This window comes from Trichosurus vulpecula, chromosome 7, assembly GCF_011100635.1.
Source record: "Trichosurus vulpecula isolate mTriVul1 chromosome 7, mTriVul1.pri, whole genome shotgun sequence".
Lineage (NCBI taxonomy): Eukaryota > Metazoa > Chordata > Mammalia > Diprotodontia > Phalangeridae > Trichosurus > Trichosurus vulpecula.
In genome coordinates, this window is record NC_050579.1 from 194,833,285 (window position 1) to 194,848,482 (window position 15,198).

At 34.2% G+C, this 15,198-nt stretch overlaps 1 protein-coding gene across 2 annotated transcripts in view; it reads right to left on the reverse strand.

Annotated features, from left to right (window-relative positions):
* Positions 1-15,198, reverse strand: part of BCKDHB (branched chain keto acid dehydrogenase E1 subunit beta) — a 306,385-nt gene that overhangs the window by 90,227 nt on the left and 200,960 nt on the right. For both annotated transcript variants that reach the window (XM_036767654.1, XM_036767655.1), the window contains exon 9: positions 501-587. In XM_036767654.1, coding sequence (XP_036623549.1) covers positions 501-587 — 87 coding nt within the window. The remainder of the gene's footprint in view (positions 1-500; positions 588-15,198) is intronic.

The window sequence follows — 15,198 nt, forward strand, 5'->3', positions numbered from 1 at the left end:
TTCAACCATTCTGCTGCAGCTGCCAGTACCATAAAGTAATTTAGTTACACAAATGACTCTAAAAGACTGACTTTTTGACAAAGTAATTTATTACAAGTTGGAGTCTAAAAACATTTAAGACAAACTTCAAAATGAATCATTTCATTCAGTTTTGGTTTCATTATAGGACAACATCAGATTCAAACTGAGAAGACTTTGCAAAACTCTGCATATAGCTTATTCAAATATAATTTTAAATACACCAGAACATGGTATATTGAACTGGTTTCAAACTTTCCCCTACAAAGGATTTTTCAGCTCTTATTTTTACACAAATCCCTTTTCCAGAAGATGTAATTACACCATTAGCTAAAAAGCAGTGAACGTGGATTTCAATTAAGTACTTACCTTCGCATGTTGTGATAAGTAGTTTTTTTCTCTCTAAGACATAGGAAAAGCTACAAAATATCAGAACTTATGCCAAAAAAAAGAGAGAGAAAGAGAGAGAGAAGCTATTGTACCTGAACTGTAGAACTGATCTCCGATGCAAAGCCTCCTGTCAAGGGAGCCTCATGACTGATCATGAGTCGCCCAGTTTTGGCCACTGACTGAAAAAGAGAGACAAAAACTCAGTTTTTAAGAGTTGGTATTTTTTTCCAACTTAATGATGTTATAGATTTACAAGCAGTTTGAGTTCAGTTACATGCATAACTCAAGACTGGAATCTGAAAATACATTGAATTGCCTTTCTTATGATGGCAGTCTATTTTGACGCTATCTGAAAAAAAAAACACTTTTTCAAATGACATTGTATATTAACAAAGGGAGAGAAAATATAATTCTGTAGCTCCACTGTTAACCCAACATTTCTATGATAACAAATCATTTTCAGCTGAGGCTGTGGCAGTTAAACATTTTCCTATATGTCTATGCCAATTTTCCTCTTTTTGTTGCAGTAGTAGAGAGAAAGTGCTATGTTTTGTTCATTTTGATGTATACATTTACATATTTAAAATTTAAGAAAAAACCAGGTAGCTGACAAGGAAAGTACTAAAATAGTATAAAAAAGCTATGGGGGAAACAGGATAGAAAGAAAAGACTCGAACTTGGAATACTGAAAATAATGGAAAATACGAAGAAATTACAGACAAAGTTGATGGGTTTCTAAGTTTTTTCAGCACCTGTATGATAAATATAATGAATCAGAACATCACTATTCAATTTTAATGTAAAAAAGCACATCTGATAGAATCATTGCGAATGGGTAATAAATATAGTAGCTCAAAAAGGTATATAACATACACTACAGAACAAGATAGTATGAAAAAGTTTAACTGTGACATTAATGTCAGGATCTGAATTATGTTATAAGATTAAGAAAAAGATAAATGAGTGATTTTTTAAATTTTAAACTCATTTTATCTTTCTTAAATATTATATTAAATATTTATGCCTATGAAACATGAATGTCCAAATTAAAATATATTCATGCTATTTCCTCTCTAAGGATTGCACAGGATGGATTTTAAGATATGAATTATTTATAGCCAAGAGAAGATCAGAGAAAGGGTCAGTGACTACACTAAAAATTCTAAATGGTTCACCTGTTCCAGTTATGTTACAAATAAGACTCAAAATATTTTATTTGCTCAGTTACAAATAAGTGACACACTAAGTGAACTGAATTTAACAAATAAAAGCTCTAACTCCAATATAATCTTATTTAGTTTTTTAAAAAATAAATGTCAATTATATCATATGCAAACTATAAATACAAAATTAAATTTACTAATTAATAAAAGTATTTTATAACTCTAAAGATATATATTTAAAAGAAAAAAATCTCAAAAATATCCTGGCCTTAAAGAAGGTCACTTTTTTTTAAAAGGCAGGTGTTAATACTATGAATTAAAGTTCCTAACTAAAGCTTTTCCAGGATTGACCGTTCAGGAAGTTCACAACCAAGGGAGTCATCTTGTATTCAGTTTCACATAAAAGGAATTTTGAGACTTTTAACAAAAGTAGCTCAGTTATCTTAAAATGCCATTAATGATAAACAGAAGAACAGTGATTGCTATGGTAACTGAAGCTAAATCATTCAAGGCTTAACTAAAGCAAAACAGTCAGCATTTTCAATTATGTTTGGAAACAAATATGCAGAGTATGGAGAGTGCATGATTCCCTGTGCCTAGCACTAGTTAAACACACCACAGATATTTAACAAATATCTGTTGACTCATATGAACTGATACATTCTGCAACTGCCTCCAGGGAATCTTCTATGGACAGTCATTTTCAATAATACAGGAGGTCCCAATTGCATGAATTGTATTGATATACTACATGGCTATTAGAAAAGATCGCAAACAGATGGGAAAAGACATAACTTTTATAGGAACCATTAAAAATATTGGGGAATTAATTCTCTGATTGTAGTTTTCCTGGCTTAGAGGAAAATCATGCATCCAAAAAAGTATCATAGCACACTTCCCTGTATGTTCCTATATATTCCTTTATCTACCAATATCACATCCTTCTTATGAGTTGAATTTGTCAGCGTGCTTTTTATTCAGCTTCCTCTCTGCCTGACTAATCAAGGAGCAGACACAGTAAGAAATGTATTGTCAGAATCAGGTAAAAAGCCTTATATTTCCAATGGTTTTTCAGTTTATAAATATGGATATAATTACAGATAGAATTCTACAGATATGACTGTAGCTCAAAAGAATTAAAAAATATGAAGAATCAGAATGAGATGCTCTGAGGTTCCCATTTCTAAGAGCAATATAGAAACTGATGCTTCAGATGGGGCAATCAATAGGCATTGGGATATTCAGAAAGAAAGGCAAATCATTTAATTATCTGGAAAGTAACCCTGTTTGTTAACAGTATCCCAAAAACCTGTTTATTCATACTCATTATATTAAAATGCAGAAGACATCAGTGTTCTTAAAGGGATGATATTAAGAAAAATGGTTGTCACCAATAAAAATTCCCAAAGCCAAATCATATTACTCAAGGGTGTGGGTACAAATGTACTTCTGATGTGTTTATTTGTAATTATCCCTGGTTCATTGTCTTTATAATTTTCATTCTTCTCTTCATTCTTCAGTATTCTGCTGAGTACCCTCTCTTTTAATATACACTCTCCATTTCTCTGTCCTTTTTTAAGTCTACTTAATGTCATAGCAAATATTTGGCCAAAAGCACAAGGTGTGAATGTTTGTGGTTGGGGAGGGGGAGAAGACACAATTAGATTTCTCTTTTCCCTTTCCCTTTCCCTTTTCCCTTCCTATCCCTACCTCCCCAGGCACAGTTTTGGTTACTTCCTATAGGTTGAAGTGAGAGTCCATGTAATTTGCATGTGTTCAAATCACACTCTCCATAAACTGATAAACTATTTCAATGCACCATTTCTGGTTGCTAGAGTAAGATGCTCAGAAGTCCTACCTCTCAACAGGCTTCCTTAACTAAGGAAGTCCCAACCCACACAGAAATAATAATAATGATAACATTCATTTGTTTATATAACACTATATATAACTACATAAGCTATAGAGTTCAATGAAACCAAGGCTATTCTTTTTAACAGAAGGGGAAACAATCAGATAGCAAATGAGTAGGTTGTATACTACCTTTCTGACAATAGCTATAACTATTGCCATAACAATATGACAATAGTTATAACTATTGTTATGATGTATAACTAGTTATAGTTTTGCTTTCAAGATAATAGTTGAATTACATTAAGCCATCACTGAAAGACTAATTGCTAGAAAATTGTTTTAGAGTTAGTCTAAAGCATATAAGTTTTAATTTTGCTCTTCTAATGAACAAAAACCTCCTTTCTTTCCATCCCACCTTCCCCCATTCAGGTCATTGAAAAGGAAAAAAACACTCTGTAACAAATACACATAGTCAAGAAAACAAATTCTCACATTAATCATGTCCAAAAAATGTTTGTTTCCGTTCGCACCTTAGTCAATCACCTCTCTCTCAGGATGTGAGTAGCATGTTTCATTATGATTTCCTGGAATCCAGATTGATCATTGTATCATTGTGCTGATTAGAGTTCTTAAGGCGTTTCTCTTCACAATGTTATTTGATAAATTGTTCTTCTAGTTCCACTAATAAGTACATAATTTTTAAAGATAAAATTTTGTTACTTTCAAGTGACAGGTCAGGGGTCATCTGTTGGAAATGGTCTGTCTGGATAGGATTTCATCAGAGACAGTCATTTAGCAACAAACAATTCCACAGCAATTTAAAAAGCATGGCCAACTTGGTCCAGTGAAAAGAACAAAGGACTAGGAGTCAGAAGACTTTAGTTCTAGTCTGAGATATGCTACTTAGTACCGAAACTGATATAAGGAAATGTATACACCAAGGTTCACTCACCTCCTTTGATGAGGACATTTTGATTACCATTCATAACCCTCAAGATTTTAAAGCAACAAAGTGCTAAAATTCCTTCAAATATTTGGTCCTCTTAATATATTAATTATACTATTAATGTTATATTAATAATCTCCACCCATTTGATCGGTTTATGTCGTAACTACTTCATAGGAAAAAGCAAGCTTCAGATCACCTGATATGATAGGAGTGATAGATTAATAGAATCTAAATTAATGATATTTTAATGCAGCATTAATAATGAGGATCAATGGTAACAAAATTGCAAAGTATACCTTTGGGGAAAAAAGCTGGCACTACAGCTAGTACAGCTAGCAGCCCAAAAGTTGAACATATGTTTTAGTGAATCTAGTCTGTAAAGATTTTTAACACAATCCATGCAGGAAAACTGTTAAGCTGTCATTCAAAAGAAAATGATATAGACAGGATGACTGTTAAGTTTGCATATGTCTGAAAGCACGACATTGATGTCGGAAAAGTAAAAACAGATCTTTTTTTCATTAAAACCTTGAGCAAGATATTTTTACACAGTTTCACTAAGAAATAAAACCCTGCTAAGACTCTGTTATAATCTGATTAGCAAATTATCATTACAAATAGGTGAATATAACAATTTTCTTTCATTATGGTCAATACATCACTTTCATGATGTTGTTTAGTTGAAAGCAAAGCTTGTGAAAAGCAAATGATTAATCCAAGCCTGCCTTCACCAATACCACCTTAAAATTTGAAATTGATGCACAATTTAACCCAGTGGATTTAATTTTAATACTTAGTTTTGTTAATAAGAGTAATCTTAAAAATAATTTTTAACACAAGCCATAATCATTAATCAGCTTTAAACTCCCATCCAAATGAATAAGCTCAAATGCTTTTTAAACAGTTTTTCATATATCTATCAAAATTCTCATACTAGCTAGTTAGCCAAAAACTCACGAATCATCACAAGTTAACAAATGTTTTGGTATTTGCCTATTAAACATTATTCATCAGTGTGATCTTCACACACATGACAGTACAATTGGCCAATATTTCACTGGAGAAAAATCAAAGCTGAGAGAGAATGAACCAGTCATAGCTTCACAAAAAGTCCATCTTGGCTAATGTGATAGCAATGGAGTTTCAAGTATAAGTATAAGTAGGAAAATGGTGTAAACTGGAAAAAAAAAACCTGAGTCCTTAGCGTTTTAACACACATGGAAATATCTAGAAGGGTACAAGCAAAGCCTGAGAGAGAACAGAATAAATTGTACAATGGAAAGACAAGCAAATGATGGTGATAAAGAAATGGAACATTAGAAATTTTCAGAAACATTAATTGCCTGGCTAATCTTTCCCTGAATAACTAAATTTATGTAATCGGTGATAGGATATTAAAGAAGCCATGAAATAAATGTTTGCACCAAAAGTAAAGGCTGCTCTTTTTCTGAAAATGTCTTCAAAATATCTTTGCAATTCTTTGGCCAAGTGTGAGGTACCACTAGATAAAAATGTTACATGGTTTCACTCTTTTCTCCCACCAGCAAGTCCCAGGACTGGGTTCTCTGGTTTCTCTATAGGGAGGATTCTTACCATAAAATTTGATCTAAAGCAGAGTACCTAGATCTCACTCTTCTCTCTTCCCTTACTCTGTAAAAACAGCTCACAGTCCTTCTTTTGGTGTCTCTTTAATGAATCTACTAAGTAATAAAATACTAAATACTAAATGAAAAAAATTAAAATTTACTGGCTTATTTGTTCATTTGGTCTCAGATATAATATTGCTTGGAACCAAGACTAAAGTTCCTGACCAAGCCCTTTTTTCCAGATTTTTTTCCTGAAGTGAGCTAGTCTAATCCGAGCTGGATATAAGATCTAATTCTAGGATCCTAACAAAGGTAAATTTGTAAAAAGGCTCTTAGGCATCTAAGTACTTCTTGAACTGGCTTAGACACAGGAAGATTCTTTTATGGTCTCATCAACAATCCTGTCTCTTAGGTTTCAAGTCTATAAGGGGCTTACCTTATGATGAAACCAGACAGTAGACATGAACTTATTGAAGTCCTATTTTTGCTCCCTGACTCCTTTAGCAAAAATGTCCCATTCTATTCTGTCTTTCAAGGATTGTCTTTGAGACACTGCTCTGACTTAATAGTTACCTCCTTAATCTCCTTGTACTTCTTATAGCTTCACAACCCAGTATCTCTCTGTCTCTGTCTCTCTCTCTCTCTTTCACACACACACACACACAAGTGCACAAACACACATACCCCTTTCCTCTCTCCTCCTTATTCTCTTCTCTCCTCCATGCCTCCCTCTCTCCTCACCCACCAAGTCACATAGCTAGTGTGTCAGGACAGGGGTTGAATGCAGGTCTTCCTGGCTTCAAGCACAGCATTCTATCTACAATGCCATTCTGTGTCTTATAAACTCTAGGGCATTATATAAATACGAGCTATTATCACTGTCTTAGCTATGACTTCAAAGAAGACACAGTAACTCTTCAGTTGCATGTTCATAATTGTATATTCATATTCATCAGCATTGTTAGCCTCTTCACCAATACAGACCACAACCTCTTTGTAACTTAAGTGTTCACTGAAAGTCACCAGGGCCAAAAGATGTATGACATTCTGCCATGCTGGTGATAACCACGGACCTAATTAGAGCTGGAAGGGAACTTAGACCATCTCAATCAAGGGTTCTTAACTATTTTAGTGTCATGGATCTTCCTTGGCAGCCTAGTGAAGGAACTCTTCTCAAAAAAAATAATGTTTTTAAATGCATAAAAACAGGGTTACAAAGAAAATCAACTATATTGAAATGTAGTTATAAAAATACTTTTAAAACAAGCTGACAGGCCCCAGATTAAGAACCCTTAATCTAAACCAAATCTTTCATCTCACAGAAGAGGAAATTGAGACCAAGAGAGGTAAAGCAACTTGCCCAAAGTAACACAGACAGTAATTATCAAAGGTGGGATGAACTCTTTTCCCTGAGGAGGCTGCATTTCTAAATTCAGAGATCCTACTTCAAGGCAAGGAGGTCAACAATAAAAAGAAAGGTACTATAGACACCCAAATATTTATAGCAGCACTATTGGAAAGAACTAGATGTTTATTGCCTGGGCTTAACAACCTGTACAGTGTGAATCGCATGGAATTGCTATGAGAAATGATAAGTGCAGAGAAGCAGTGGAAAACTTATGTGAACTAACATAAAATGAAGTAAGTTGAGGCAGAAAAACAATTCAAAATGCAAGTACAAAAAATAACAAAACAGTCAAAATTGAATGGTGTTTTATTGTCATGACCAAACTCTGCACCAAAGGAGAGATATAAATTTGCCTACCCTGCTTCTTTGAATAGGTGGGGGATTATAAGCTTGCAATACTACATATAATGTCAGACCATTTTGATGTATTTGGTGAATTATTGCTTTGTTATAAGGGAAGGCTCTCTGGAAGAGGGAGGGAGAAGGATATACTGGAAAATGATGGCAAAAACAAAAAAAATCAATAAGATTTTGTTTTTAAAAGTGCAGATAGGAGGATTAGTTTAATAAAGAATAAGTATGCTTTTTTTCCTCTGCCACGACTGAAGGGAAAGTAAAAAAAGTTGGTAATGATACTGAAAAGATTTGAAGAATGCAAAAGAGGAAGCTCATTAAGGAAGGCTTCAACCTTTTCAGTAGAATAGTAGTTGCCTAACTCACTGAAAAAGACAGAGATTGGGAGTATGGTGAGGGTGTGAGGAAAGAGAATAAGGTATGGTGACTGTAGGGAAGACAGGTAATCAACAAGGACATGGGAAAAGTATTGATGATGACTGGGGTTGTATGCCATAAATTTCTGTTACGTAGATTTTTTACATTTTTTCATTTTTTTATGCTTTCACCAGGGACATTCAGAAGTTACTAGGGCACATGTTGGAGCTTACCTTCTTGAATAAATCCTTTGCACTGGCTTGTTTTCTTTGCATGCAAGTAAAATACAGAATGCATAATTGCATAGGCTGTGGGCCTATGCAATCAACATTAACAATTAACATTAGCATGTTATATTTCTGAAAAATGTAATTTGTAATTAAAACTAAAGCAGTTTCTAATATCAATCATGTTTATATAACACTTTAAAGAGAAGTTAAGTGACTTCCTCATAGTAGCACAATTAGCAAATATCAAAGATGGAAAAAAACTCAAGCCTTATTATTTAATTCAGTACTCTTTCCATTATAGTGCAAATTCCAGGTTCTCATAAACTCCTTTCCCACCTTTGTTTTAAAGGTTTTTTTTCTTATCTCTATAGAAGTTGTTTTCTCTAGTAGAAGGCAATAGGAAGCAAACAGGGAAATGAATGTTTCATTTTTGTCTCTATTCACATCTAGCACAGTGCAGAAGACACAGTGATGCTTAATAAATGATTGATGACTGATTGAATGACGGTTACAATGGAAAAGTAGAATACTAACAACTATAAACGTGTGAAGCCACAGACACAATCTATAGACTAAAATAAATCAAGCAATTTTCAAAATAACTTTGAATGCTGGTTGCAAAATTTGAAAGGTCTCTAAAGATTTAAAAGTGGATCTAATATGAGATGTTCCAAAGTTCTAATGCACAGGACCATCTAAAAACAGAAGGAAAATATAATAAAGATTGTTTATTATCATATAAAAACACCTCACCAAAATATATGAAAAGCAGAACATTTCAAGATCCTATAATGTACACAAAGTATGAAAATCAATGTATCCTCATTAAGTTTGTAAAGGACCAGGTTTTATGAATGTAAGTTCTATATTCTTTTGGTGAAACAGCTTCTTAAAATGATCATTCCCTTTTACAGGCAAAAAAAATTAATAATCAGTCCCTGTTCAATTCCTAATGCTATGTTTGGCAGATTTTGTCCCTTCTCTTGGTGTTGACAACATAGGGAATTAATGAGTCTGGAAGTTATAAGAATACTGAAATTTAAGAAGTGACATCACCCCTTGTACACATAACATACCCTCAATAATAAGAAAGTGACCCTAACCAAAATCAAGTTTGTCAGCCAGTTCGTTTTACCCTGTTACTTCAAACACTAATCAAGAGTAAAAATTCCTGGACAGCTAGTTGGGTCTCTCACCAAAGAAAATTTACCTCTAGGGAAGGCTCAAAAGTTTAAAGTATAAACAGTGTTGTACTCTCGTGTCACTATGGATGGATGAACCATCCATATGGATGAATTTTCTAAAATCTGCTTCAATGAGGCCCTGGCAGAATGAATCATTACTAAAATGCATGTCTTTTCCCAGGGAAAACATTTAATCTCTGAGTCTTGTCCCCTAATTTTAAGGGTAGTGGGGGGAAGGTCTAAATCAAAAGAAGTAAATCACTAAGAATAATGCTAAACTTTTTTTCCCAGTTTTTCATAGCTTTTTAGAAAAATTTACATGGTACAGTTCTGATTTCTCTGAGTGAGAAAATAAAGCATACACTTGCTACATAAAAGCATAAACTTACAATATATAAATTACAGGAAGATTTCTTTCACAACAGAAGGATGCTATGAAAAGACCTTTTAAATAGCACTAAAGTAATTTTATAAATTATTAACTACCTGACCAAGAGGCTGAAGATCAAAGAAACTAAAAGTTAAAATCTTGGGAATCATAGTCAATTGAGTATCAGTGATAAATTAATATAATACATCTCTGGAACAATAATATGTCAACATGAGCATATAAACCAATTAACAAAAAAATTACAAGCAACTTTTCAGGGACTCATGTAACACATAAAGATGAATTGATTCTGTGAAGAGCCTTTAAGTATTTTCCATGCAATTCTGTAAGGAAAGTAGTGCACGTATTTTTTCTTATAGATGAGAAAAGTGAAGCTCAGAAAGGTTAAAAAATTTGAACATGGTCCCATAGGCAGTAAGTAGTAAAGCTAAGTTTCAAATCTGCATTCTCAGATAGCTCTTTCTACCATGTCATGGGACCATCTTGAAAAATAGTAGCCCCTCTCTAAGATTGTAAGTGGCTGACAAAGGGCTGACCTGGCTTGGTAGAGGAATCCCCTTACCAGGAGCTCCCTACATAGATGAAATCAAAGGTCTACCTTTTTTAAGTGTATCATTAAGAAGAGTATGTTTAAAAGGCATGTATTCACAATGTTGTTTGCATTGGTTGTATTTTGTGTTTTTGCACTGAAGTTCTAGACAGACACACAAATATATTTGATTCTCTGACCAAAAAGGAAATGAAAGACTATATTCTAGCTTATGACTGTCTCTGTAGGTAGATAACAGCCCCAAACTATAGTATAGTGATTTCAAGCAACATAATTACTAGCTTATGAAGGTGTAAGAAGCAATGAAATAATTGTGGAAATTTCCATAGAAATACAGTATATATAAACTAATTTTGTTAATTTTGCTTAAAAATTTTCTTCTTGAAAATTTCCTAGTAAAGGCTATACATAACCCAAATTCTAGTTTTTAAAATTAAATTGCTTGTTATTTGTGTACAGAACAAGTAAGTTTGCATGAAATATATATATATATATACATATATATATATATATATATGTATATATATCATTGTCCATCTCAAAATATTATGTATATTTTGGGGTGAATTTCAGTTATCTATATTTAAGAGAAAAGACAAATTTCATCTTTGTAGATTTAGTAGGGTTTATAACATACCAAACAGACCTTAATTTTTTTTTAGGGACTGCTTATTTTAAGTACTCTTTTTCTTTCTGATAAGAGTTAAAGATTTCAAAACACAAATATTTTGGTGACAAGTTCAGAGTTACATAGTCATTTTAAACTGTGAGCAAAGAATTCATTATCTGATGGCCAATCTGCTAGTGATATGTTTCATCATATTCATTAAGGCAGATTCTTGGACAACAGGAATATACTCAAAGCTTTACAAATCTGGTAGAACATGTTTCAAATCCTTTTTATGTTGTAGCCTATAACTTTGCTGAAACTATTAATTGTCTCCGATGGTATCTTTAACAATTCTCCAGGACTTCTATCACATCAATAAATAAGGATAATTTCATCCCTTTCCTTATCTCTATGTCTTTAATTTCTCTTGCCTTACTGCTGTTGCTAGCATTTTCAGAATTATATCAAATAACGGGGAAAGGGGATGTCTTTACTCTTGTATTTATTGGAAAGGCTTCTAGTCTATCTCCTTTTCATAGCCTTTTGGTTTTAAATAGATGCTTCTCATGATGTTTTTTTTTTAAAGTCCCTTTATGCTCATAGTCTGTAGAGTTTTCATCATAAAAGAGTGCTGCTCTTTGTCAAAGGTTGTTTTCTGCAGCTCTTCAGATAATCATGTGGTTTTGGATAATTTGGCTTTTAATATAATTACTTATGTTGATACCTTTCCTCCAAGATGTTGCCAAAGGTGAAGAAGGAAGCCATTGTCCCCCCCACCCCAAAATGGAAGCCAAGTCCAGGGCCTTGAAAGTCAAGAAGGCAGTGTTGAAGGGTGTCTATAGCCACAAAAAGAAGAAGATCAGAACATCCCCTACCTTTCAGCAACCCAAGACACTAAGATTTCGGATGTAGCCCAAATAACCTCAGAAAAGTGCCCCTCAGAGAGACAAGCTTGATCACTATGCCATCATTAAGTTCCCCTTGACCACTGAGTCTGCTATGAAGAAGACTGAGGACAACAACACCCTACTATTCATTGTGGATGTCAAGGCCAACAAGCATCAGATCAAGCAAGTAAAGAAACTGTATGACATCGACGTGGCCAAGGTCAACACACTTGTCGGGCCTGAGGGAGAGAGGAAGTCCTATGTCCGACTTGCTCCACACTATGATGCTTTAGATGTTGCCAACAAAATTGGAATCATCTAAACTGTCCAGTTATCCCACTCCACCTACATTAAAAAGTTTTCCAATATAAAAAAAAATTATGTTGATAGCTTTCTTAACGCTTAACCATCCTGGCATGTCTAGCATAAAGCTAAATCCCACTTGGTCATAATAAATGATCTCTTCAACAGATCACTGTAGTCTGACAGGATTTTACTTAAAATTATTAAATCAATATTAATGATTTGATGGCACTCAGATGGCAGAAAGTGAAGAAGAATTAAGCCTCTTGATGGGGCTAAAAGAGGAAGGTGTGAAAGCTGGCTTGAAGCTCAACATGAAAAAAAAAACTAAGATCTTGGCAACTGGTTCCATACCTTCCCGGCAAGTAGAGGGAAAAGTAGATGCAGTGTCAGACGTTATATGCTTGGACTCAGAGATCATCATATATAGTGACTGCAGCCATAAAATTAATTGCTTGCTCCTTGGAAGGAAAACTATGGTAAATCTAGACAGCATTCTGAAAAGCAAAGACATCACCTTACTGACAAAGGTCCACATAGTCAAAGCTATGGTTTTTTTAATAGCAATGCATGGCTGTGAGAGTCAGACTATAGGGAAAGCTGAGTGCCCCCGAACTGACACTTTTGAATCGTGGGGCTATAGATTTTTGGGAGTTCCTTGGAGAGCAAGAAGATCAAATCAATCAGAACTTAAAGTTATTAATTCACGCTATTCACTGGAAGGTCAAATATATGTTGGCCATATAATGAGTAAAAAAGACTCATTGGAAAAGACCCTGATGCTGGGAAAGATAGAAGGCAAAAGAAGAAGAGGACAGAAGATGAGATGCATCATTTATTATGACCAAGAGATCATTTATTATGACCAAGTGTCATGGAAACAATGATCATAAACTTGGACAGACTTCGAGAGATAGTAGAACTTGCCCTGTGCTTCACTCCCAAAACAAAGTCAATTCCTGCAGATGACAGAAAGGAAAATGCCCCATCATAGGATTCTCTTGACTACATCACTGATTATGCAGGGTAGGTTACCCTGTGCTTTAACACATTATTCCATTCCTTCCTACATTTTCTGGTGGATGCAGGATAGTGTTGTCTTATTTGAATTTCATTTGTATTTGCAGGTCTTTCACCTTCAAGTTTGGAGAACTTCCTGTTAATGGACTGAATCATTAAGTTTGGCCACTATGAGTCTTGGAGACTGCAGCCTTAGGGTTTTTTTTATATTTGTTTTTCTGGAGAAGATCTATTAATTCTTTCAACTGGTTTACCATTTTCTATGATCAGACGTTTTAAGAGGTTGTCTTGTATTATTCCTTGTATTATGATGTTAAGATTTTTGTCTTGTTTTGTTGTTCTCTCTTTTATCTCTTTGGTGAGATTTGTCATTGCAGATTCCAGTTTTTCTATTCTGTTCTTTTTTGCTGCACAAGCAATAAATTCTTCTCTCATAATTCTCATTTCTCTTTTAAACTACTCAGGAACAGTGTTATGCGGTTCTATGTTCTCCTCAAATTCCACTGGGACTTTTCTCATCAAGTGTCAGAACATTTTCCTTTGCTTTGAAGCATTTATTCATGGATACCTAAACTCATTTACTATATCTGGAAACCATAATTCCTTCCTGCTTACCACCTATATTTGTTCCGAGGTTGGTGAGAAGCTGAAATGGCAACTGGAGAGAAGAGTCAAAGGGGTGAGAAGTAAAGGTAAGAAGAGACTTACCTTTTCCTCTTCCCTTTTTTTTTTTTTCAAAATCTTGTCTTGACACTAGAGATTCAGCTAGCGGCAAGACTGTCAAACCTAGTATCACTGCCATCCAAAAGTAAAGAAAACAAAGATAAGGAAGTTCCTATGGCTATCTGGCTTTATGCAAGGTAGCTTTTTGAAAGGTTACATTATCAGCAATGGATTAAAATTGTATGGCAAATCATGTGGGCTACTTTTTCACTGGATGAATTTCAATAACTTGGGGGAAAAAAGAAATGAAGAATTCAGAGTAATATGTAACTTTAGATCTTCAGTACTTCTCTTATATATCCCAAATAAAGTTAGTGAACAAATCCAAAATCTGATGAATTTTAATGTGCAAGAAAAAAGAAGTTCATGGCTCTGAAATCTAAGTTAGTTTTATTCCCCAAAATGGACTTGCTAATGTGCCCTACTCTTGAACCACACAGTACAACATTTCTACAGTTCCACTCTTCAGCACAATTTCCAATTAATTTCCAGACAGATTGCAAAAACTGGAAATCAATTCCTATTTTGCCATAATGGTAAGTTCCAAAAGACTCAATTATTTTCAGTCCTGGGAAAGAAAAAAATGTTAACAGGAATATTTGGAACAGATGAGAAACAACTAAATTTGTGTTGGTTAAAGGAAGCAAAATAAAAGATGAAATTTTCACTTCATCCTTTTATAGAATGCTCCCAATAAAAATATAAGTCCAGACTTGTATAAAATCAAAGTGGAACAGAGATTTGAGAAACCATCTAATGAATCTAAGTAATGCAGAAAGCCAAACTAATCACACAACCCCCAAAACAATAAATCTACCTTTCTTCTATAAACTTGTTTTATAATCATTCAGTAAATGTCTATTAAAGCACTTTTAAAGGAAGCCATCATATTTCCAATTACCCAGGTTTGCATCCCAAGATATTCTCAACACTTACTCTCCCTCATACCACAAACCCAGTGTTGTAGAGTCATAGTCTTGGCAATTCTACCTCCTTGTATCTCCTCACTCCTTTTGAACTCTCTCCCCCAATATCCAATCTGTTGCCAAGTTAAATTAATTTTACCTTGTTAACATCTCTTGTACATGTCCCCTTCTCTCCTATGACACTGTCACCACCATGGTCCTAGACTACTGCAATAACCTGCCTTCCACAAGGCTCTCCCCACTTTATTCAATCCTACCACCACAGCAGTTAAATTGATCTTCTTGCAGCACAGGT